Source organism: Urocampus carinirostris, chromosome 7 (genome assembly GCF_059441175.1).
Source record: "Urocampus carinirostris isolate Australia breed hairy pipefish chromosome 7, RoL_Ucar_1.0, whole genome shotgun sequence".
NCBI lineage: Eukaryota > Metazoa > Chordata > Actinopteri > Syngnathiformes > Syngnathidae > Urocampus > Urocampus carinirostris.
This window is the reverse complement of record NC_142355.1, coordinates 3,932,662-3,957,189: the sequence shown is the minus strand read 5'-3', so window position 1 is coordinate 3,957,189 and position 24,528 is coordinate 3,932,662. Positions and strand designations below refer to the sequence as shown.

The 24,528-nt window shown below is 39.5% G+C and overlaps 1 protein-coding gene across 1 annotated transcript in view; it reads left to right on the top strand.

Moving 5' to 3' along the window:
- The window catches only part of fanci (FA complementation group I), a 61,503-nt gene that overhangs the window by 2,938 nt on the left and 34,037 nt on the right, over positions 1 to 24,528 (top strand). The window contains exons 3-20 of the mRNA XM_088339556.1: positions 476 to 548; positions 666 to 796; positions 5,751 to 5,904; positions 5,990 to 6,047; positions 8,804 to 8,845; positions 8,930 to 9,053; positions 9,504 to 9,589; positions 10,977 to 11,109; positions 13,237 to 13,314; positions 13,391 to 13,527; positions 14,760 to 14,940; positions 15,889 to 15,976; positions 18,886 to 19,016; positions 19,481 to 19,551; positions 19,658 to 19,772; positions 21,244 to 21,366; positions 22,678 to 22,746; positions 23,766 to 23,867. Of these exons, the coding sequence (XP_088195682.1) occupies positions 476 to 548; positions 666 to 796; positions 5,751 to 5,904; positions 5,990 to 6,047; positions 8,804 to 8,845; positions 8,930 to 9,053; positions 9,504 to 9,589; positions 10,977 to 11,109; positions 13,237 to 13,314; positions 13,391 to 13,527; positions 14,760 to 14,940; positions 15,889 to 15,976; positions 18,886 to 19,016; positions 19,481 to 19,551; positions 19,658 to 19,772; positions 21,244 to 21,366; positions 22,678 to 22,746; positions 23,766 to 23,867 (1,896 nt within the window). The remainder of the gene's footprint in view (positions 1 to 475; positions 549 to 665; positions 797 to 5,750; positions 5,905 to 5,989; positions 6,048 to 8,803; positions 8,846 to 8,929; positions 9,054 to 9,503; positions 9,590 to 10,976; positions 11,110 to 13,236; positions 13,315 to 13,390; positions 13,528 to 14,759; positions 14,941 to 15,888; positions 15,977 to 18,885; positions 19,017 to 19,480; positions 19,552 to 19,657; positions 19,773 to 21,243; positions 21,367 to 22,677; positions 22,747 to 23,765; positions 23,868 to 24,528) is intronic.

Sequence of the window (24,528 nt, the reverse complement as noted above, 5' to 3'; positions counted from 1 at the left end):
CGTCTTGACATACGAGCAGCTATTATTGCTATAAGCAGGGTTGGGTAGAGTTACTTTAACTTGATTACTGTACTTTCAATTACTTTTGGATTACTCCAATACCAAATATGCTAATAAAAGACAAAGGAAACTAAATCTGAATAAAATGATGACTCACAACACGTGGTAAGCTTTCTCTCCTGGCTTTGATCTCCGGCAAAACGAACATAAAATGCGACAGAAACAAAATGAAAATAAATCCAAACAGCTTGTCAACATCGTTTTTGCCGTTCCATGTGTTCCGTTACTCCCCAAGCCTGCACAAAATTGAGTTATTTTATTCATATTTAGTTTCTTTTGTCTTTTATTAGCATGTTTGGTAGTGGAGTAATCCAAAAGCAATTGAAAGTAATCCAGTTAAAGTAACCCTACCCAACCCTGAGTCTATATGTCATGCTCAGTTGATGTGAAAATACATTTTTTGTTTGTTTATAAGTTGACTTCGCTGATTACAAGCGGAGCACTAAAGGGAAAGACGATTGTCCCAGTTATTAAAGCCATCTTTAAAGGTAGTAAACTTGTACTTGTTCCAGTTGTAATTTGCCCTTGTATGACCTTCACTATTTTGTTTTTGGATGTGTTGCCATGTTGCTAAAAAACTCAAAAGATGCCTCGTGTTATTTTAGCCTCGCCACCGGCCTCCAACGAAGGGTCCGGACGCCGATTGCTTCTCTATCAACATTGCATCCCCCTCTGCGAGTCTGGCGACCTACGGAGTGAAGTTGCAGCTGATATCATTGGCTTGCTCATGCTTGAGGTAAAAGAAAAACCTATGCAGGTATTATCGATAGTCATACCTGTCGCGCTCCAGGGCTCCATGCCCTTGCAAACTGTCGTATTTTCCCTTACAAAATAATCTTACATCATATTTTTTTTCAAACGTGTTTATTTATGTAGTTATATTGTACATGTGTTTCGTTATATCATATACCGTAAATTCCGGACTATAAGCCGCTACTTTTTTCCCTAACATTCAACCCTGCGGCTTATTCAGTGATGCGGCCAATTTATGTACTTTTTCTAACGGCCGCCAGCGGCGCTCGAGTGTTGGTACCATTAACTGCCCTGTCAAAGCTATAGTATTATTATTAAAGCTTTGAAAACTCTCTCGGTGTACCGTCTTTCTTTGTAAATATGTGTAACCCATGTATAATATGTATTTGCAACTGTATATTGTAATATATTTATTTTAGAGACTTATTCTGATATGTTTTGCAAGTGAACGAAAAATGAGGGGGCGCAACAAACGCGGGGTGCCGTGTTTAAGTGGGGACCGCTAAAGGTGAGGGACAGACAAGGAAAGAAGAGGGGATAAAAAGTTGGTTAGAGAAAAAAAAGTTGCGTGAGTAAATATGTTCATCTGATATATTTTTCCCACCCTTACCTTTGGAAATATACACTTTTTTCCTTGGGTTATATTCAACGGGACCCGTACTCTGCAGGTCTGCATCAAACCTTAAGTACCGGTGTCATTTTCCGTTCATTTCGCCGGCTGTGATTCTTGGAACTTGGACCTTAATGAAGGACATTTAGTTTCAATCGCGGGACTTGAAGTCGGGTTGGGGTTAATTTTGTGTTACATGTTTAAATGTGTTTGCATGCGACTTATTTACAGGTGCGGCTTGTGGATGTACAAAATCGGTTTTCCTCTTAAAATGTGGTGGGTGCGGCTTATAATCAGGTGCGCTCTATAGTCCGGAATTTACAGTATATCGTTAATGAACATTTTGTTGTGAGATCCTGAGTTGCTCGATATGAATGAGGTTTATTATAAAAAAAAGTTCAAAAATTAAGTAGCTTGGACCTTCACTGTAGAAGGAAAAAAATACATGCAAATAGAATTAAGTAGAATTTTCTTATTCAATTATTAATTTTTTCATTTTCTCCTTTTATACTTCCTTTTTTTCTTAACTTCTTTGTACAACATAATAATTCGTAATATAATGCATCAAAGCAAATGAGCCGTTTAAGACCCGGCTCTCTTGAATGAGTTGAGCCGAAAAAGCCGGTTCTCTAAAAAGAGACGGACTTCCTTTCACTACACAACTACCACTGAATGATGCATGATGGGAAATCCCCAGGCGGCAGATGCATGCACACAGTAGCATCAAACAGCTCGCTTCGTTTGAAAAAAAAAACAAAACTATACCGAGATAGAGGCTACCACGGCGAACTCGTTTGACTTGATTGATTTGCAGTTTCGTGATAGTCGGTGTATACCGGATGGTAACCATCATTGACAAATTTGCGTTTTTCCGTACAGATTTTCTTGTATGCCGTACACGTCTTAAAATGAATAATAAACGTACTTTGTACGGCAAAAACGTACAGGTTGACAGGTATGTATGATAGTTCATAATAATATGATCGGCATCCGGGCAACCTGAGTAGTGGTGGCTATCATGGACGTAAGCAGCCTGTTTCGGGGGGTGCTCAAGCACCCCCAAATGTAACCCAAGCATGCCCCAAAAGGGTAGCAATTTCAAAACAGAATAGGCTTACATATAGTGAAAAATGTTAGCTAAAATATGAAAAAGGAAACAACACAGTGTCAGAAATACTCCACTGCCTTGAAATGGTTAGTCCATTTGATTCCTAGCACAGCTCTCCCCCTTCCCCACTCCATTTTCCACACTGCCTGCACATTCTCAGCGCACAAGAAAATCTAGCCAGCGCACAAAAATCAGGGCTCGAAATTGCTAATTAAGAAGCGAATTAAGTCAAAGTTACAGTGCATGAAGGTCAAAATACACGGGTTCCCCTGACGTTGTGTTCTAAATGCGGTATTTTGAAGTCAATGTCGAACGAAGTTGAAAAGTAAAGTCAGTAGTAGTCAGTTTTTCGAGAAACGGCTTCTTCAGCTCGGCTCACTAAAGAGAACCGGCTCTTTCGGGTCCCAAACGGCTCTTCAGGTTGTTTTTGCTTCTTTAATCCCTACACGGCCAAATATTATGTAAAATTGTGCACAAAATGACTTAAAGGAAGGGGGGATAGAAATAAAAAAAGAAAAAAATACCAGAATGAAAAAGTAGTGAAAAGCTGAGAAAAAATGAACAAAAGGAAGAAAAAAAAGAAGGAAAAATTCAGAAAAAAGCCAGAAAAAAAGAAAAGAAAGAAACAAAGGAAAAAAAGTAAATGGAGAACAAAAAGAAAAAAGTAACAGCTAGGAAAAATAAACACAATGAGATTTTTTAAAGGAATTGAAAGAAAAATAGAAAAAAAACAGGGAAAAAGAAGAAAAAGTTTGTATTGCATTCAAATTATTTCCAATTATACCAAGTCAATCTTGTTGCCAACATTGTACTTCCACTAAAAAAATGTGATTAAATACAGTTCTGTATCTTGCAACCGACTACATAAGCCCCCCAAAATGTTAGTATTATATGTCAAAAGATAGCAGGGGAAAAAAAAAGAAAATCCTGTGAAAGAATTGTAAAAACAAATTACGTTTGTAGGCCGTAAAACCTTTGCAATAATACATTAGTCAATTCATTGAAAAGTGAATTTTTTTTTGCATTGCCGAAAACTCAGCTAAATGTAACTTGATGTCAAGTTTTGGACATGTTTGATAATGATTTAGTTGCCACACTTGGGATTGCCGTTGCTCACGGTTGTTTCAAGCGTTGCTCACCGACTTTGTGTGAACGCTCAGACCCCCTGGAAAATGACAGGGAACATTGGTCATCGCCCCCTGTGGGTTGTGCCCAAGAGGACAGATGCATGCTCGACTTTCTCAGTGCAGGATGAAACGTTTGTAGTCCAAGGATTATGTATCAATTCTGGACATTTATTAGGAGGCATGCAAAAAATTAGGGCAGCGTTTTCTAGTAGTAACCTCCTGCGACGGAAAATGCAAGCAACATATTGCCGTCATTTATACCCCACACCTAATATGAGGAGAGATTTGACTCTAAACATTTTACACGCTGTTAGGAATCAAATATTAAAATATACAGTTTACCAAAATTGCTCGAATTAGTTATCTGACTCCATTAACCAAACACAACATACATTCTGTCATAACAATGCGTGCTCGTTTCTTTTTGGGAAAAGATGGAAAAGAATAGCCGACATTTTCACACGGTGGCAGATTTCATTTCTTAAACATATTAACTAAGTTAACTCCATCGAATTAGCCGAATTAGTGTCGCTCGAGTCTTCGTCGACCCTCCTCTCTCGTTCTCACTCGATCTTCTCCCTCGCTTCCTCTGCCCACGCCTTTCTCCCAAGCTGGCGTGTCGGCTGCTCCCATGGGCGGGCCAGAGGACAGCCCCCACGTGGCCCCACCATCTTGAAGAAGAGCGTCGCGATGTCTGTCCTTGTGCGTCTGGCTTTCTGTGTCAGAGTCCTGTTATCAACAGAACTAAACAAAACATTCGCATTCGGAACGGCGTGACCTGAAGCTCACTCAGTGAAAATCTTCATTGCACTCGATAAATGTAATTTGTATTTGATCGTACAAAATCCCTTATAGTCAAATGTATAAAATCCTTCAACGCGTAATGTTCAGATCCACAAATATTTCCAATTTGCTCAAAATCTAAAAATCATATATACTCTTTATATCGGATACCGTAAATTCCGGACTATAAGCCGCTACTTTTTTCGACTTTGAAGACGACAAGTATAGGGAGGAAGATGAGAACGGTTAACCTTAATTTCTAGATGTACGGTATGTTTTTTTAACAGGTCCGTTAACTGTAATGCAAGCGTGTTCTTAGTAGCGTTTTGCTACCCTTCACAGGCACGGTTTGGGATGAAAGTTATAATATTATTATTAAAGCTTTGAAAACTCTCTCGGTGTACCGTCTTTCTTTGTAAATATGTGTAACCATGTATAATATGTGTTTGCAACTGTATATTTTTGTAATGTATTTATTTGTATTTATTTTGGACCCTTATTCTGATAAGTCTTGCACTGACCAATTAAAAAGAAGGGGCATAACAGACGGGAAGTGGGGACCGGTAAAGGTGAGTGTTTGTGGACACGGCAGACAATAGTGGATATATATTTTTCCCACCTTTACCTTTGGAAATATACACTTTTTTTCCTTGGATTACTTTTAACGGGACCTGGACTCTGCAGGTCTGCATCAAATCTTAACTACCGGTATCATTTTCCGTTCAATTTGACGGCTGTGGTTTTTGAACTGTGTACTTTATATTCAGTTAAAATCGCGGGACTCAAAGTAGGGTTTGGGTTAGTTATGTAATTGTGTTGGGCGCATGCGGCTCATATACAGGTGCGGCTTGTGCAAGTACAAAAGCGGTTATCCTCTTATAATGTGGTGGGTGCGGCTTATAATCAGGTGCGCTCTATAGTCCGGAATTTACGGTATATTTGTGGAACTGCAAAATACAAGATTCACATGGGATTTCTTCTTTTAATGGAACTGGAGAAATTGGAAATTTTGTCTTTGAAAGCCCTTAGAAAGTGCTTGAATTTCATTGTGAAAATGGTGTACGGACCCTGTTTCTTCTCTCGCCCTCGGAAACATGGCTGACTGTCTACATCGGGGTATGCGTGTGAAGTCACACAAAAACTATATATCTGAATCTATTCTTCTTAAAAAAAGACAGTATGGGTCATTTTGAAGACAAACTAGGAATATAAGTACTACAGAATAAGACAATGGAAAGAAATTGATTGTGTTTTTAATTTTCAATGTGTTTATCTCTTGTGCATTTTTCCCACTTATTTGTAAATGCAGACACACACTCTGGTCGGGCCCTCTCTTGTACAACTAGCTGAGCTTTTTGTTGAAGAAATCAAGGCCGGGAAAATCGGCAATGGCAAGTCCTTGGAGCTATTTCCTACTGTACTCACTGCCATGACGGTGTGTGACCGATTGTCCTATGGCAAAGGTTTGTACCCCTGTTGGATTTATCGTATTAAGGCACAGTAAACAGATTTGCCATTCTACTTTTTTATTTTTATTTTCTATTACAGGTGAGCTCAGTGGTGAACAGTACAAGAAACAGTTTATCAACAGCCTCTGCTCAAGCAGGTGATTTCCATTTTTTGACAAATCATATTCAATTTATCTACTACTACTACTTATTTACTACTAGTGGATAAAAAACTCAATTCATTAGAAAAAACCCAAAATTGATTGGAATGATGAGCAAATATACATGAACTATGACCCATCCATCCATTATCTGCAAAATTATCCAATTTTTACTTGTCGTGGAAGCGGTGGCCCTCACAGTCAGATTTCCTTTTTTTCATTTTCAGTCACCATGTCAGAGATGGTGTGGGCAAAATTTCTCTCAGAAATCCAAGGACAAGGTGGCGAAAGGGCTACTGCCATCATCTGGTGAAATGATGATTGATTTATTATTTGGTACAAAATTTATTTTGTACCACGGTCAGCATAACTGGCGGGCCACATATTATTAATTTTATGACAGAGGCCGCAGGACAGTAAAAATTTGATCACGGAATGTAACTGGCATTCGGGCTGGACTTTGGACATACCTGTCGTAACGCGAATAAAAACTAAAGCAAAATGAGCACAGCGTAGCAGCAAGATGTAAAATAAACATGGCGGCGACAACTAGGTATAGATTCTGCTATGAAAAAGAAATACACATTTTTTGACCTATGAATACCAGTACTTAAAGAAAAACATTAGTACGATAATTCTTCCATTATCTGCACTGCTTATCCTCAGTAGGGTCGTGGGGGTGCTGGAGCCCATCCCAGCTATCCTCGGGCAGTGGGCAGGGGACACCCTGAACTGGTTCCCAGCCAGTCGCAGGGCACACAGGGACAGACAATTTGCTCGCTCGTTCATACCTAGGGACAATTTGGACCGGCCAATTAATCTGACATCCATTTTTTTGGAATGTGGGAGGAAACCCACGCAAAGCACGGGGAGAACATGCAAACTCCTTACAGGAGGTTTGCTCTCACGACCTCAGAACTGTGCTGCTCACGCGCTAACCACTGCACCGCCGTGCTGCCCATTAACTATCATAAAAACCTAAATTTTTCTTAGAAACCTGAAGGTCAAAAACTTTATATTTGTTCAACATAACCTAGAAGGAGCTGACATGATTTTCCTTCATCTTGCTGCTAACAGTACCTCGGAAAAAAAAGACTTTGTGAAAGGCTAGACTAAAAATGAGAATAAATTGGTGTGGTTTGGTCAATATGAATTTCCATAGTTTTTATTTTCCTCCTTGTGCTTTGTAGCACTCGTTTTTGGCTGGGTCTCCAAAATTGTGCCCGCTGGCATTAAGATTCCCCCAAATGATTTTAAAAAAGCTGGGGCTTTGTGATTTTCTAGTAAAAAAAAGTTTTTGGGGTGGTTGACTTTGTCTATTTAACCCTACTTTCAATAATTACCCTGGTAATAACATAGTAATAACATGATAAGTTGTTATTTTATAAATGCAAATCAATCTGGGTGCCCTTTGCACTAATAAGCTCACTGTTGGAGACCCCTGCATTACATAATTCAGCAATATCTTTAGGTCAAATATTACAGTGTCCCTTTAAACCTTTTTTCCATTCTAAATCAGCATGCTATCATATTAAGCATCAGTGGCAATTGGATTCTATTTTATAAAACTAGTGAAAACTTAACAATATTTACTTGCACTTGAGTTTTAACCTCCCTCCATCTTTCATACCTGTCAACCTGTCCGGTTTTGCCGTACAAAGTCCGTTTATGATGCATTTTAAGACGTGTACGACGTACGAGAAAATCTGTACGGAAAAACGCAAATTTGTCAATGATGGGTACCATCCGGTATACACCGACTATGACGAAACGGCAAACCAATCAAGTTAAACGAGTTCGCCGCGGTATCCTCTATCTCGGTATCGTTTTTTTTTCGTTTCAAACGAAGCGAGCGGTTTGATGCTACTGTGCCCATGCGTCTGCCGCCTGGGGATTTCCCATCATGCATCATTCCGTGGTAGTTGTGTAGTGAAAGGAAGTCTGTGTCTTTTTAGAGAACCGGCTTTTTCGGCTCAACTCATTAAAGAGAGCCGCCTCTCAAACGGCTCACTTGCTTTGACGCATTATATTACGAATCATTATCGTTGTATAAGGAAGTTAAGACAAAAAGGAAGTATAAAAGGAGAAAATGAAAAAAGACAGGTTTGTGGTTATCCCTTTAATCAGTATATTACCAACAATAATTTAATGCAGAAAATGAATTAATAATTGAATAAGAAAATTCTACTTAATTATATTTTCATGTGGGCAGCATGGCGGCGCAGTGGTTAGCGCGTGTGTGGCAGAGTTCTAAGGTCTTGGGAACCTCCTGTGTGGGTTCAAATCCAGCTACCGGACTTACTGTGCGGAGTTTGTATGTTCTCCCCGTGCTTGCGTGGGTTTCCTCCGGGCACTCCGGTTTCCTCCCGCATTCCAAAAACATGCATTTCAGGTGAATTGACCGGTCCAAATTGTCCCTAGGTGTGACTGAGCGAGTGAGTTGTCTGTCCCCGTGTGCCCTGCGATTGGCTGGAGACCAGTCCAGGGTGTCCCCTGCCCACTGCCCGATGATTGCTGGGATGGGCTCCAGCACCCCCGCGACCCTACTGAGGATAAGCGGTGCAGCTAATGAGATGAGATGAGATAACGAAACACATGTACCAACATACCATGTTAAACTACATAAATAAACACGTTTGGAAAAAAAATATGGTGTACGATTTATTTTGTATTTTGTAAGGGAAAATACGACAGTTTGTAAGGGTATGGAGCCCTGGAGCTTGACAGGTATAATCTTTCTATGAATATTTCAGATGGGACTCCCAATGTGTTATCCATCTGACCACAATGTTTAGGTAAGGGACTGAGTTTTTCCACTTTAGCGATGCTTGCCAGCATTTTCAAGGTCCCTGACATTTGACAATCCTGATTTTTTGTAGGGACGTGCCCTTGTCATCAGATGAACTGCGATTTGTGGTGGAGAAAGTTCTCCGTATGTTCACCAAGATGGACCTGCAGGAGATCCCGCCACTGGTTTATCAGTTGCTCTTGTTATCGGCAAAGGTGAGTTTGCAGGCATGCTTTGCAATGAAGTTGCCCTTTTCGTCTAAAAATGTCGGTTTTGCGCCCTTTTTCTCCTCCTCTTGTTCTTCTTGTTCTTGTTCTTCTTGTTCTTGTTCTTCTTCTTCTTGTTCTTCTTCTTGTTCTTGTTCTTCTTCTTGTTGTTCTTCTTGTTGTTCTTGTTGTTCTTCTTGTTCTTCTTCTTGCTCTTGTTCTTCTTGTCCTTCTTCTTCTTCTTGTTCTTCTTCTTCTTGTTCTTGTTCTTGTTCTTGTTCTTCTTCTTGTTCTTGTTCTTCTTCTTGTTGTTCTTCTTGTTGTTCTTGTTGTTCTTCTTGTTCTTCTTCTTGCTCTTGTTCTTCTTGTCCTTCTTCTTCTTCTTGTTCTTCTTGTCCTTCTTCTTCTTCTTGTTCTTCTTCTTCTTATTCTTCTTCTTATTCTTATTTTTCTCTTTAGGGCTGCAAGAAACAGGTGCTGGATGGCATCGTCAGTTATTTTAAACAGCAAGACCTTCACCACCAAGAGGAGCAAAAAGACGGACAGTGGGTGATTTTTTTCCTTTTAAGTGACACGGACCATGTAGAACAGGGGTCGGCAACCTATGACACGCGTGCCACTGCTGGCACAGTGTTCATTTGACCTTTGAAAAGTGATGGGTCCCGGGGACTCGCATGCTCAAAAATCTATGGGTCCCAACAGAGATCTATGGCTCCCCAAAATTTAGTGTTATTGAGGTTGAAATTGTAAATCGGCGACAAATATTTAATATAAATCTATATATTTATTACGTTTTAATCATCACAGTTTATAGGTAATACAAATCAGTTATCACTTCAAGATTTTTCAGTTCACAACAATATTGTACATTATACAAAATAATATTGCTGAAATATTAGTCTATATATATATTCATGCAGTTTTAATTATCACAGTTAATTGGTAATACAAAGCAGTTATCACTTCAGATTTTCAGTTCGTATATTCTTTGTGGCTTGCTGTCCCGCCACAGTTCTAATGCCTTCTCAAGGTACAATCCATTATCATCCTCCTCATAGCGTCACCAGGAATATAATTGAGTCCATTTTGGCAGAAAAGTCCTTTTCTTGCTAGGAGTATTCTTTTGTTTATTTTCTTTCATCAAATCGTTCGCTTCAACACGTGTATTCCTTGCCTCCGCAATCTTCTGAAGAATTTCTCCGCCGTTCTTTTGTGCTGGAATTATAGGTCTTTGTTATTACTATCTGCATTATGTTTCGACTTATTATTGACACTGAAGAAATGAACAATTTTGTGTTGATTTTCACCTAATACGAACTGTTTTTTCGGAGGCATACTTCTCTTTCACCCGACAACAACCACCACAACAATGACGTCATCTCGGAGCAACGAGATCTCGTTTGCCGAGATCGGCGTGCAGACGAAATCTCGAACCGCGAGACCAAAACAACAATGGCGGATCTGCCTGACGAAAAGTTTGGAGTGCGACAAATCTTTGTTAAAAAAAAAGTAATCGGGTAATAATGTCAATTTTGTGTCGAAAAAGTTGCGTCCCGGATACGCACGTTGATTTGACACTATTCGTCATCATTCTTTTTTATTCTAAGTATTATTTTCTTTTTATATACTAAGTATCTGCTTATGGGTTGTACAGTGAAATATTTCACATCACTTCATTTTCAAACATTTTCGACGGACGGTGTGCCTCGGAACTTTTTTATAAATCAAAGTGTACTTTGCTTCAAAAAGGCTTGAAAAACACTGAGTTATACGATTAAAATCTATATCCATGTTGTATATTTGGACTGGTGTAAAATGACAGCTCTGTTGGATATTCAAAAAGTGACACTCTACACTGAAAAGGTTGCTGACCCCTGATGTAGAAGAATCAGTGTGTTTTAATTCAATTTTTTCTCTCGTGTATCTGATTAGGAACTCCGATTTGGAAGTTCAGTCTATTCCACAGGACCAGTTGAGGCACGTAGAGGGCACTGTCATCCTCCATATTGTTTTTGCTGTGAGACTTGACCACGAACTTGGAAGAGAATTTCTTAAAAGCATCAAGGTACTTTACGATTCTTATAACTGAGTGATATTTTATCTATTTATTTACCTTAGATACTTCCATATAGGCCAAATTTGGAACTATAAAATGCTGAAATCAGGGGGTCGGCATTAACGTTCCCTCTAAGCTGCGTGTGTGCGCAATTGCGCACTACCCGGAGCTTTTCCGCGCACAAGAAAATCTAGCCAGCCCACAAAAATCAGGGCTCGAATTTGCTAATTCAGAAGCGAATTGAGTCAAAGTTACAGTGCATGAAGGTAAAAATACACGGGTTCCCCTGACGTTATGTTCTATATGCGGTATTTTGAAGTCAAGGTCGAAGTAGAACGAAGTTGAGTAAAGTCAGTAGAGTTTTTCGAGAACCGGCTTCTTCGGCTTGGCTCACTAAAAACAACCGGCTCTTTCAGGTTCCAAACGGCTCTTCAGGTTTTTGCTTCTTTAATCCCAACATGACCAAATATTATGTAAAACTATGCACAAAATGACTTAAAGGAAGGGGGGAATAGAACAAAAAAGGAAAAAATACCAAAAGTAGTGAAAAGCTGAGGAAAAAAAGAAACAGAAGGAAGAGAAAAAGGAAAAGAAAGAAACAAAGGAAAAAAATAAATCGAGAACCAAAAGAAAAAAGTAACAGCTAGGAAAAAATAAACACAATGAGATTTTTGTTAAAGGAATTAAAAGAAAAATAGAAATAAACAGGGAAAAAGAAGGAAAAAGTTTGTGGCAATAGCAAAAAGGCAAAAAGGTCTAAAAAATAATTTAAAAAAACAATTATTTCCAATTGGGCTTGGGCATTGAGCATAAAGAACACACTATTACAGTAAAATTTCAGGTCTAAGGTCTACTCATGCAATGTTTAAATTAAACAAAAGGAGCATTTCCCCTTGTGTAACACAAGCTACCGTAAATTCCGGACTATAAGCCGCTACTTTTTTCCCCAAACCTTCAACCCTGGGGCTTATTCAGTGATGCGGCCAATTTATGCAATTTTTCTCACAGCCGCCAGCGGCGCTCGAGTACAAAAGGTAAGATTTAGACCGGTGGAATATATGCGCCGAGGAAGACTGCAACTTCTTAGCTTCTGCACAAATTAAATTAGCGTAGACATATCCTCATCATGCAAATTGCAATGAGAAAGGCACATGATCGCAGCTTTCAAGCTAATTGCAATCGAGCAGCCCGATAAAGAAGAAAACAGAGCTACTGCTAGCGTGTTTTTGAATATGGGAGCGTGGGACGACGTCTACATGACATAGTCTCTATCCCATACTGGGGAAGACGACCTCGATGACATCAGTTATAAGGAGGAAGATGAGGACGTTTTACCGTGATTATTACAAGCACAGTATGTTTTTTCAACAAATCCGTGTACTGTGTTGCGAGCGTGTTTCTTGTAGCGTTTTGCTACCCTTCACAGGCACGGTTTGGGATGAAAGTTATAATATTATTATTAAAGCTTTGAAAACTCTCTTGGTGTACCGTCTTTCTTTTTAAATATGTGTAACCATGTATAATATTTGCAGCTGTATATTTTTGTAATGTATTTATTTGAGACACTTATTCTGATATGTTTTGCGAATTAAAAAAGAGGGGCGGAGCAAACGCGGGCTGACGGGAAGTGGGGTAAAGGTGAGTGAGACCTGTTGTCGCGGCGGACAATAGTGGATATATATTTTTCCCACCCTTACCTTTGGAAATATAGACTTTTTTTCCTTGGATTAGTTTCAACGGGTACCCGGACTCTGCTGGTCTGCATCAAACGTTAAGTACCGGTATCATTTTCCGTTCAATTTGCCGGCAGTGGTTATTGGACTGTGTACTATATATTCAGTTACAGTCGCGGGATTCAAAGTCGGGTTTGGGTTAATTTTGTGCTTGTGTTACATGTTTTGATGTGTGCGCATGCGGCCTATATACAGGTGCGGCTTGTCTAAGTACATAAGCGGTTATCCTCTTAAATTGTGGTGGGTGCGGCTTATAATCGGGTGCGCTCTATAGTCCGGATTTGACGGTATTTCTTTTTTTTTTTTTAACCAAAAAAAAATATATTATTTGTTGAATTCACACTACAACAAAAAAATAATTATAAAATTGACAAATTCTTCCTTTTTGATTCCTTCTGACCAGGTATCAAATGGAGCCCTTTGCCCTTTCAGCGTGGCCCTATTGCTCTCTGTGGCACGCATCCAGCGCTATGAGGAGCAGGTAAAAAATACCCATGATGCCTTTTTAAATTTATCTTCAGCTGCCTCTTGCTTATCCATTATCTTTTATTCGGTAGGTGTTTGAACTTTTCAAGATGGCAATCATCAGGAGCTTCAAAGATGAGCAGCTGCTCCAGGGGTCCAAGTTCCTGCAGGACCTTCAGCCGGATCAATGTAGAATCGCAGAGATGATAATGGAAACTGTGAAGAGCAGGTGTGAGCCGTTATCACCTACACATCAAGTGCTCATTAGCATGTGTTTTATATTCTAATTTTGTGGAATGGAGTACAGTGGAACCTCTGTTCTCGACCATAATCCGTTCCAGAACCCTGTTCGAAAACCGATTTGTTCAATCACCGAAATCGTTTTTCCCATTAAAAGTATCCCATCATTTTTAATCCGTTCCAACACCCTGAATGTTTACCATGAACGTAAACATGAAGGTAACCCAGGCTAATCTTACGTTCGCGTTAGCATAATCTTTCATACGGAAGATTACGCTAACATGAACGTGTAAAAATAAAAGAATCAGGTCGTTTACACGTCATTTAGCACCCTGGTCTCCACAACAAGTGGCTAGCGCTTCATTGGAAATGGGGCTCCGTTACAACACCCTGAATGTTTTACGTAAACAAAGCTAACCCAGGCTAATCGTACGTTCACGTTAGCATAATCTTTCGTACGGAAGATTACGCTAACATGAACGTGTAAAAATAAAAGAATCAGGTCGTTTACACGTCATTTAGCACCCTGGTCTCCACAACAAGTGGCAAGCGCTTCATTGGAAATGGGGCTCCGTTACAACACCCTGAATGTTTTACGTAAACAAAGCTAACCCAGGCTAATCGTACGTTCGCGTTATCGTAATCTTCTGTACGAAAGATTACGCTAACACGAACGTGTAAAAATAAAAAAAAGATAAAGAAAATAATTATGAATAGGATTTCTTACCTTTGTGGTGGTCAGCAGAAGGCGCATGCAATATTCCCTAGCAAGATCAGACACTCGCACACCTGCTTCATATTTTGCTATTATTTCTTTCTTAAATGCAATAGTTGTACGCACTACTTTTCTTTTTTCACCTGTAGCAACTTTGCTGCTTGCACCGACCTTCTTCGGAGGCATAATTAGGGGTTAAAACACTCCGTTCACCGATATTAAAAACGAAAGCAAAACGAAACACGTCCGCACGTGATAACAGTTCTTCACGAGGGGTGGGGGCAATCTACACGATCTACACCCGTACGCCGCTCAGCATCGCACCCCAGCGTGCCGGCGTTCGAACTCCGATTATTTGACCGAACAGCGAAGCAAGAATTTCTCTAAATTTTGGGTCGAGAACCGATTTGTTCGAACTGAGAGGCGTTCGAAAACCGAGGTTCCACTGTACTAAAAATATTTGTCACCAAACAAATATGATTGCATGGGTCGGGCTTTCTGTGCAGTGTCTTTGGTTGGGATCACGTGACCCAAGGCCTGGTGCAGCTGGGCTTTTTTTTATTGGATACCTTTGGACCCAAACCTGGACCATTTGGAAAAAACACCGAAAGTTCTGCTGGTGTGGCTCGGACCCCTACGCACCTGGCTTGTAAGCTTGGAGGTCAGGTTCTCCTACTGGGATTTAAGGTAATATATGTTGTAATGCAGGGGTCTCAAACTCTATTTACATGGTTGCCGCCAGAGCCAGGGTCTGGAAGAGGTTGGGCTGAACTGGATTTTCCACAAGAAAATGTTCTCAAATATCTTTTTTTTTCTCAATTGCTACACAAAATTTAAAAAAAAATATCAGGATTAAAAACAAAGTCAAATCAATCAGAAACAAATGAATCCATAATTTGTTTGGGGGCGGCAGTGGCTCAGGAGGTAGAGCGCTCGTCTTGGGATCTAGAGATCGCAGTTCGAATCCCGGCTCCTCCGTGTTACATGTCGAAGTGTCCTTGGGTAAGACACTGAACCCCTAATGCCCCCAATAAGCGGGTTGGCGCCTTACATGGCTGCACGGCCGCCATTGGGAAATGTGAAGCACACTGTAAAGCGCTTTGGGAAGTCTTGACTTGAAAAGCGCTATATAAATGCAGATCATTAATGGGAGAGTACCGGTGCTTATTATTTGACCGGTATTTGTAGCGCAACGACAACGAGTGCTTAAAAGCACGATGAATAATACAAACTACGAAGACTCAAAGTGACCGAATCGCACCATTTTTCTTCCCATTTTTTCTGTGCCAGCCTTTTGTGAGGTTTTTGTTTTTATGGGGACCAAAACAGCAAGCAATTATGTTAGCTCCCTCTAGGTAAGTCTATTGTTATGTAAATTGAATGTACATTTCTTGACCTACAAGTACCTTAAAACGTGCTCTTTTATCTCACAGTTCATGTATTTTTGCCCATTTTTTAATCGGTATTGTATTTTTAATTAATATAATTAAAAAGTGGGGCCCTTAAACTATCATCCTGCTGTGATTGCCCACCGGGCTGCGATTTTGAGACCCCTGTGGCAATGTATGTATGCAACCTCTATTATCATACCAAACCAACATTTACTGTACTATACTCACATTTTCCTTCTGTTAGATGCATGAAGCAATCCGAGGCGAGATTCTGGAGCAAGTTCTAAATCGACTAGTCACAAAGACTGCCTCGCCTGTCACTCATTTTTTAGGTAAGGCAAAGGGTACCCATGTTTCTTATCTTTTTGAGATGCAGTTTGTGTCGCGGATCTCTGTAAATTATCAAGTTGTGACTATCAAGTGGACCTCACCCTAAAATGCATTGCCTTGTTTTTTTTGGGGAGGGGGATTTTTGGTCACAAGGGATACAAACACAAGGTTATTTCAATTTGTACAATAAAATGACAGCATCCAAGGCAACAATATAACATAAAAACAAACCAACCCAATTCACAAAAAAACAACAATGAAGAAAACAAAAGAAAAACAACAGTACCTCTACATACCCAGAAAGAGAAAATGAAGCAAATTAACCCGTTGCAGTGGGTTACTCCCCACATGTGAGACACCTTAACTCATTATTTTAAGAAAAAAGCAATATATATATATATATATATATATATATATATATATATATATGTATACATACCGGAGCCAATTCCCTCTAGTGGAAGGTGGCTACAGTCATTTCTGACTCTTTCTGGGAGATTGATACAAAGGAGGGGATTCCCAGCCCCCTCGCTCAACCCAACTGATGTGTTGAGAGTCATTAGGTGACCAAACCCCCCAATTCAAACCCCTAATGCCGAGCGCCAAGCAGGGAGGCAATGAGTACCAATGTTATAAGTCTTAGGTATGACCCGGCCGAGGCTTGAACCAGCAACCTCCCAGTCTCGGGGCGGGCGCCATACCCCCAAGGCTACCAAGAAAAAAAGCAAAATTCCCTTGCAATTATTGAAGGAAGGGTTCCATGTGGTACATGAGCTACTGTTAAAAGTACCATTAGGTGGGTGCAAAGGGCATCAATTACTGTAATTGCACCAAGCAGGTTAATGAGTCTGGAATATCAGGAAAATTCATTTTCCTCAGATATAAAACATTCAGTGATTTCTTGAGTGCGTATCCATTTTTCTTTCAAATATAAGTACTGTAGGGTAGATCAAATCCACAGAGTGTGAGATGGAAGGATGGACGAGTTTCTATTTTAGTACAGTGTTCTGGTTCTGGTAGGGTGCGATGCTGGGGACGCATAGTCTCAAATCAACGTGCGTCCCCGGGGACGCAACTTTTTTGACACAAAATTTCATTATTACCCGATTACCGTATTTTCCGCACTATAAAGCGCACCAGATTATAGGGCGCACCCCGAAAAAATAGTTTTTGGTCCTATATTTGACTTACATAAGACGCACCGGATTATAAGGCGCTACAATGGGAACGTCGACAAAACAGTCAGATAGTTCAGTCAAACTGAATAACCCCTTAACATTCCCAAAGCTTGCAAAGAAGCAAATACGTGTCGTAGACACGTGCGGATGTGGTGTCCGTACGATGTCACTCAAATGCATCGTTCCATCATTCGGAAGGTTAAGGTCTTGGGATTCAAGAAATGCCAACCATTCCTTAGTTTCCATTTTCTTTTTCGCTCGCAACTTTACTGTGCATATGACAATAAACACTTGGAATTGAGTTTAATTTAAAAATAGACACTCCATTCAATCCATTATCTGCACCGCTTATCACAGAAACATGAAGTTCAGTCTGAAACAAGATACAGGGAAAATATATAGCCAGAGTAGCTCACCAAAGTCGTTGTGTTCAATAATAATGTGGCCATGGTTCTCTTATATCCGTGAGTTTAGTAAATCCAGAAGAATAAAATACAAATACAGAATAGTAAAAAATGCTTTCTGTATGCCGTCAACCACGTGCTATACACATTCATCTTTTTCGGCCAATTGCAGGCTTTGTTTTGCCGCTTCAGCCTATGCCAGCCTGTAAATGATAAAAAGGATCCGCCCCTTGACCTCCGAATAACTTTAGCCAATAGTGATCGATTTAACTGATGATTGACACATCTTTTTCGGCCAATTGCAGGCTTTGTTTTGCAGCTTAAGCCTATGCCAGCCTGTAAATGATAAAAAGGATCCTCCCCTTGACCTCCGAATAACTTTAGCCAATAGTGATCGATTCAAATGATGATTGACACATTGGTTAGCCAATGAAACGCTAGTAAATAAATCCCAGCATACACCGCGGACTACTTGGCGTTCGGGGGAAAATCTAGTCGGCGGATGCAAGTTAGTTGGAAGACTTTGCAACTTAATATTGATCCATGAATAAGGCGCACTGTATTATAAGGCGCATGGTCAGCTTTTGAAAAAAATAAAGGCTTTTAGGTGCGCCTTATAGTGCGGAAAATACGGTACTTTTTTTTTAACTAAGATTTACCGCACTTCAAACTTTTCGTCAGGCAGATCCGCCATTGTTGATATGGTCCCGCAGTTTAAGTTTTCGTCTGCACGCCGATCTCGGCAAAAAGATCACGTCATTGTTTTTTCATTTCATTTCATTTCATTTCATTTCATTTCATGTGGTGGTTGTCGTCGAGAGAAGGTGAAAATCAAAACAAAATTGGTAATTTCTTCAGTGTCAGTAATGAGTTGAAACATAATCCAGAAAGTGATGACAACGACAATAATTCAGGCACAAAAGAACGGCGGAGAAATTCTTCGGAAGATCGCGGAGACAAGGAAAACACGTGTGTTGAAGCGAACAATTCGACGAAAGAAAATAAACAAAAGAATACTCCTAGCAAGAAAAGGACTTTTCTGCCAAAATGGACTAAATTATATTCCCGGTTACGCTTGGTGGAGTTGTCACGGCAACCTTTGATGCGCAAATGCAAGCTAACGCCCCCTGCCCAACCTCACATTCCACCAGTATCAGTCGGATAACATATTAATTAACGCAGTATTCACTTCGCATGTTGTGACATTGTTTGATCGTTCATACAAAACGGAATTATGACCAATCATTGAATACTCTACACACTGGTATTGACAGTTGTAGACATCAATGTCAGTTAAAAACAATTTTATTTCTGTGTTTATGTTCCCAGAACTGTTCTCAGACATTGTAACTTCTGCTCCAATGATATTGTTGGAGTCCTCTTCCAAGGTGACAGAGACATTCGACTACCTGTCCTTCCTCCCACTGCCCACTGTGCAGGGCTTGCTAAAAGCTCTCCAGGTATGAAATATGCAGGGTTGGGTAGGGTTACTTTGACTGGATTACTTTCAATGACTTTTGGATTACTCCAATACCAAATATGCTAATAAAAGACAAAAGAAACTAAATATGAATAAAATGACTAAATTTTGTGCAGGCTTGGGTCGTAATGGGATACATGGAACGGCAAAAATGATGTTGGCAAGCTGTTTGGATTTATTTTCATTTTGTTTCTGTCGCATTTTATGTTCGTTTTGCCGGAGATCAAAGAGATCAAAGCCAGGAGAGAAAGCTTACCACGTGTTGTGAGTCATCATTTTATTCCTATTTAGTTTCTTTTGTCTTTTATTAGCATATTTGGTATTGGAGTCATCCAAAAGTAATTGAAAGTAATCAAGTTAAAGTAACCCTACCCAACCCTGGAAATATGCAGCAAAGCCCGTAACATATGTAGATGTAAAATGTTGTTGCTGTTTGACATGTAGCCCCTACTGAAAGTCAGCATGTCCATGAAGGATGCGTTGATTCTGGTTCTTCGTAAGGCCATGTTTTCAAGGTATAAAATTTAAACCAAGAGGAGTATGTATTTGTAATGAATTCTGTAACAGAAGGCAGATCGGAATATCCCTATTTATTTTATTTTTTTTACACCCCACCCGTAGCCAACTGGATGGCCGAAAGTCTGCTGTTACTGGCTTCTTGTTGCTGCTGAAGAACTTCAAAGTGCTGGGCAGCCTTGCCTCCAGCCAATGCAGCCAGACAATCTCCTCCAGCCAGGTTGGTAACGTACCTGCTTCCACAGATATCACCTTTATTTTCATTGCATATCTATCTATCTATCCATCTAGACATCTATCTATCTATCCATCGAGACATCTATCTACTGTATCTATCTAGACATCTATCTATCTAGACATCTATCTATCTGTCTATCTATCTATCTATCTATCTAGACAACTATCTATTTATCTATCTATCTATCTAGACATCTATCTATCTATCTATCTATCTATCTATCTATCTATCTATCTATCTAGACATCTATCTATCTATCTATCTATCTATCTATCTATCTAGACATCTATCTAGACATCTACCTATCTATCTTGGTCATATCCCTCAAGAGGGGTGACCGACAGCAAGACAAACACATACAATAACAAAGAAAATAAAAGGGAAAAAAATAGCAAAAAAACACACACAAAAGTTTTTGGACCATGGCCAACCCAATTACCCAAACAAGTTAGGCACCTCCGCACCCAAGTCGGTCATGCTTTCGTCCCTCCGGATGAAACGGGACACCAGAAAGCGGCCATGTCACTCGGGTCAGGGTGACACAACACACTCTTTTGTTCAACAGCAGGGCCCGACAGCTTTCACTGGTTTACCCCTGCCGCATCATACGGGTGCCCAGCCCATCCTTAAGAACGCGTCCACAATCCCACTATCCTTCCACAACACATCTCCACTCCTTCCTATCACCAACAAGAGCTCCAGCTTCCATTATATTTAGACCTCTTTCCTGCAGTGCACTCATCCAGATTATGGTTGCACTCCAGTTGGCAAAAAATATACAATATGAAGACGTGTATGTGTGCACCCGTGTGTGTGTACCTCTAGTATAAAGTATTAACATCTGAAATAAGAACTAAACACAACCATGATATTGTACTTAAACCGGTTGAAATTTCATTTGAAACTGTAACAATCAACCTGACAAGTGAAAAATCTTCCATTGCACCAAATTATGGAAATTAAGTAAAAAGTAAATAAGTAAACAGTACAATCTGAAACCTCTAACAGTACAAAATTAATAAAATTAAGAACTTTTCTACAATAAGACACTTCTTCTTTTTCTTGAATAACTATTAGAATTAAGTCAAAAGCATCTAAAGTAAAAACTGTACATAGCTTAAATATTGCACTTGGCCAAGATAAGGCACTCATAAACTGGGTATTGCACTTAGAATAGGCACATTGCACTTTAAAACTGTAATTCAACCACTCCAGTTTAGTGTGTTAATAGCTTTGGAGATAAAGTTATCCGTCAGTCTGTTTGTTTGGCAGCAGTTCAAAAAGATCTTTGCTGCGCTGTGTTGAGTAATTCAGGATGGGCAGAGGGCAGCCTGTGATCTTTTTGGCGGTGTTAATAATCCTCTGCAGGACTTTCCAAACTGCTGCAGAGCATCCTGAGTACCACGGCGTGATGCTTCAGTCTGGCGTATGATATTTGATTTTTTCCAAGCAGATCCAAGTGGATGTTCATTCTCGATATAACGCGGCTGCCAACGAATCCTTCTGTCTTGAAATCTTAAGCAGCCTGCGCCGCTGCCTGGGCCAGCAGGCCGATGTACGCCTGATGCTCTATGAGGTTTGTGCATTTTTTTTTTCCATTTAGTTTTTGTCAGTTCTATATTCAACATCATTTTGAAATGGAGAGCAAGATGGTATGGAATTACATTGACTTAAGTGGTGAGTTTTTTTCTGCAACAGTTGATTGGTCAAGCCTGAATTAAAACTTCTAATATCACGTTGCATTATAGTTATCAGTGTTCATTTGACCTGTGAAAAGTGATGGGTCCCGGGGACTCGCATGCTCAAAAATCTATGGGTCCCAACAAAAATCTATGGGTCCCCAAAATGTAGTGTTATCGAGGTTGAAATTGTAAATCGGCGACAAATATATAATATAAATCTATATATTCATTCAGTTTTAATCATCACAGTTTATTGCAATACAAAGCAGTTATCACTTCAGATTTTTCAGTTCACAATATTGTACATTATACAAAATAATATTGCTGAAATAATTATATTAATCTATATTTTACTAACTGTCTTGCTCGACATGAATGAGGTTTATTATAAAAAAAAAGTTCATAAATGAAGTCGCTTGGACGTTCACTGTAGAAGGAAAAAATACATGCAAATATAATTAAGTAGAATAATACATTTTCTCATTCAAATTATTAATTCATTTTCTGCATTAAATCATTTTTAGTAATATACTGATTAAAGGGATCACCACAAACCTGTCTTTTTTCATTTTCTCCTTTTATACTTTTTCTTAACTTCTCTATACAGCATAATAATTCATAACATAATACATCAAAGCAAGTGAGCCGTTTGAGAGTCGGCTCTCTTTAATGAGTTGAGCCGAAAAAGCCGGTTCTCTAAAAAGAGACGGACTTTCACTACACAACTCGAATTCGTTTGACTTGATTGATTTGCCGTTTCGTGATAGTCGATGTATTCGGGATGGTACCCATCATTGACAAATTTGCTTTTTTCCGTACAGATTTTCTCGTACGTGGTACAAGTCTTAAAATGCATAATAAACGTACTTTGTACAGCAAAAACGTACAGGTTGACAGGTATGCCTACTTAACCTTCACTCAACGATAAGCACCACAACAATGACGTCATCTCGAATCAACGAGATCTCGTTTGCTGAGATCGACGTGCAGACGAAAACTCGAACCGCGAACCGCGAGAAAAAAAAGGGTTCTCGGGTAATAATGACAATTTTGTGTCAAAAAAGTTGCGTCCCGGGGACGCACGTTGATTGGACCCAATGCGTCCCCAGCAAAAATGAGGGAAGCGGGCAAACCAGAACACTGTAGTTATATCCGATTTGTGTGACAGAAGATGTTAATATTGTTTTTTATTACATGGGATTCAGGGATTTTATGACGTTCTTCGTCGGAACTCCCAACTTGCAAGTTCCATCATGCAGACGCTCTTTTCCCAGGTATGAGCGACTACCACCCTGACCGTTTTTGTTTAAATTAGGGGTGTCAAACATATAGCCAGGGGCCAGATCAGGCCCTGCCAACAGATTTAATGCGGCTCACGAGACAATGCTGAGAAAAGCACAAGAGAAAAAGTGAGCCGCAACAAGCCAAACAATGGCCTGAAGTTTGAATGAATGAAAACTTGATTTCAAACATTAAAATAAAAACAGGACAAAAACAACGAGTCAACAACAAAATAATGTCACATAACATGTTCGAAAAGGGGTAGTCAGAAGCAAATGCTTATTTTCCCTACCCCTTTATCTTCCCTATTAAATACATTTTACAAATCCTCTTCTCCTCTTGTGTCTAATACAACAAAATCTCCTGGATATACTTATTACATAGGTCAGATATCAAAATGATAATAATGACAATAATCACATATTTTATACACTAATCTTTGTAATACCCATCCCTCAACGTCATCATGCCACTAGTTACCAAATATCACTGCGGCACCAAGAAAATGGGATATGAGTGAGATTGGAAATACTGCGTTTAAAACTATGGTTAACTTGTTGCTATTATTAGATCATAACTGTTATTTTAAATATATATTGTGTTTATTTTTATTGTTGTTATTATCATTGGTGCCGCAGTGATATTTGGTGAATTTGTGTTTGTGTGCTATTTTGTTTTATCTCTCTCCAATTTAAACGAGTTTCCTAGAGTTAAATAAACTGTATTGGAAATAAATTCAATTGTCCTTTTTTGTTTTTTCTTTTACAAATGCACAATTGATGAACACTACAAGAGATTAAATCGTAGTGAAGGACTGATAGAATAATAATCTTATTTTAAATGTGAGCCTCCAGAAGATCCCTAGCCATACAGCTAAGTCACACTACATGAATTAATTTACTAATTTTTATTTTACCATGTGGCCCCAAAGCGAAAATGAGTTTGACACCCCTGGTTTAAAGCATTGTAGATTTTTTTCATGTAGTTTTTAACAATTTCTTGTCTGTATTAGTTAAAGAGATACTACGAACCTGAACCAGATCTCTTGCCCCCGGTGAAACTGCAGCCCTGCATCACTGCTAATGGAGAACAGATCCACCTTCAGGAGCCTTTGGTACTCTTAGAACAGCCAAAATATGGCCTGCGGGCAGGGTTGGGTTAGGGTTACTTTAACTGGATTACTTTCAATTACTTTTGGATTACTCCAATACCATTATGCTAATAAAAGGCAAAAGAAACTAAATATGAATAAGCTGAGCCGAAGAAGCCAATTCTCGAAAAACGCTACTGACTTTACTCAACTTTGTTCTACTTCGACATTGACTTCAAAATACCACATTTAGAACACAGCGGCAGGGATACCCTTGTATTTTCACTTTCATGCACTGTAACTTTGACTTAATTCGCTTTAGCAATTTCGAGCCCTGATTTTTGTGAGCTGGCTAGATTTTCTTGTGCGCGGAAAAGCTCTCAGCTTAGATGGAACATTGCCCACAACCCATCCATAAAGATACATTTTTTTAATAACGTGTACTCTGCTATAGGTCAGAATTTTAACCGGGGAAATGGCATGGCTGAAATGTCTTTCTTTTCTTATTGAATTGACTTTTTATATACCGTATTTTCCGCACTATATGGCGCACCGGGTTATAGGGCGCACCCCGAAAAAATAGTTTTTGGTCCTATTTTTGACATACATAAGGCGCACCGGATTATAAGGCGCTACAATGGGAACGTCGACAAAACAGTCAGATAGTTCAGTCAAACTGAATAAC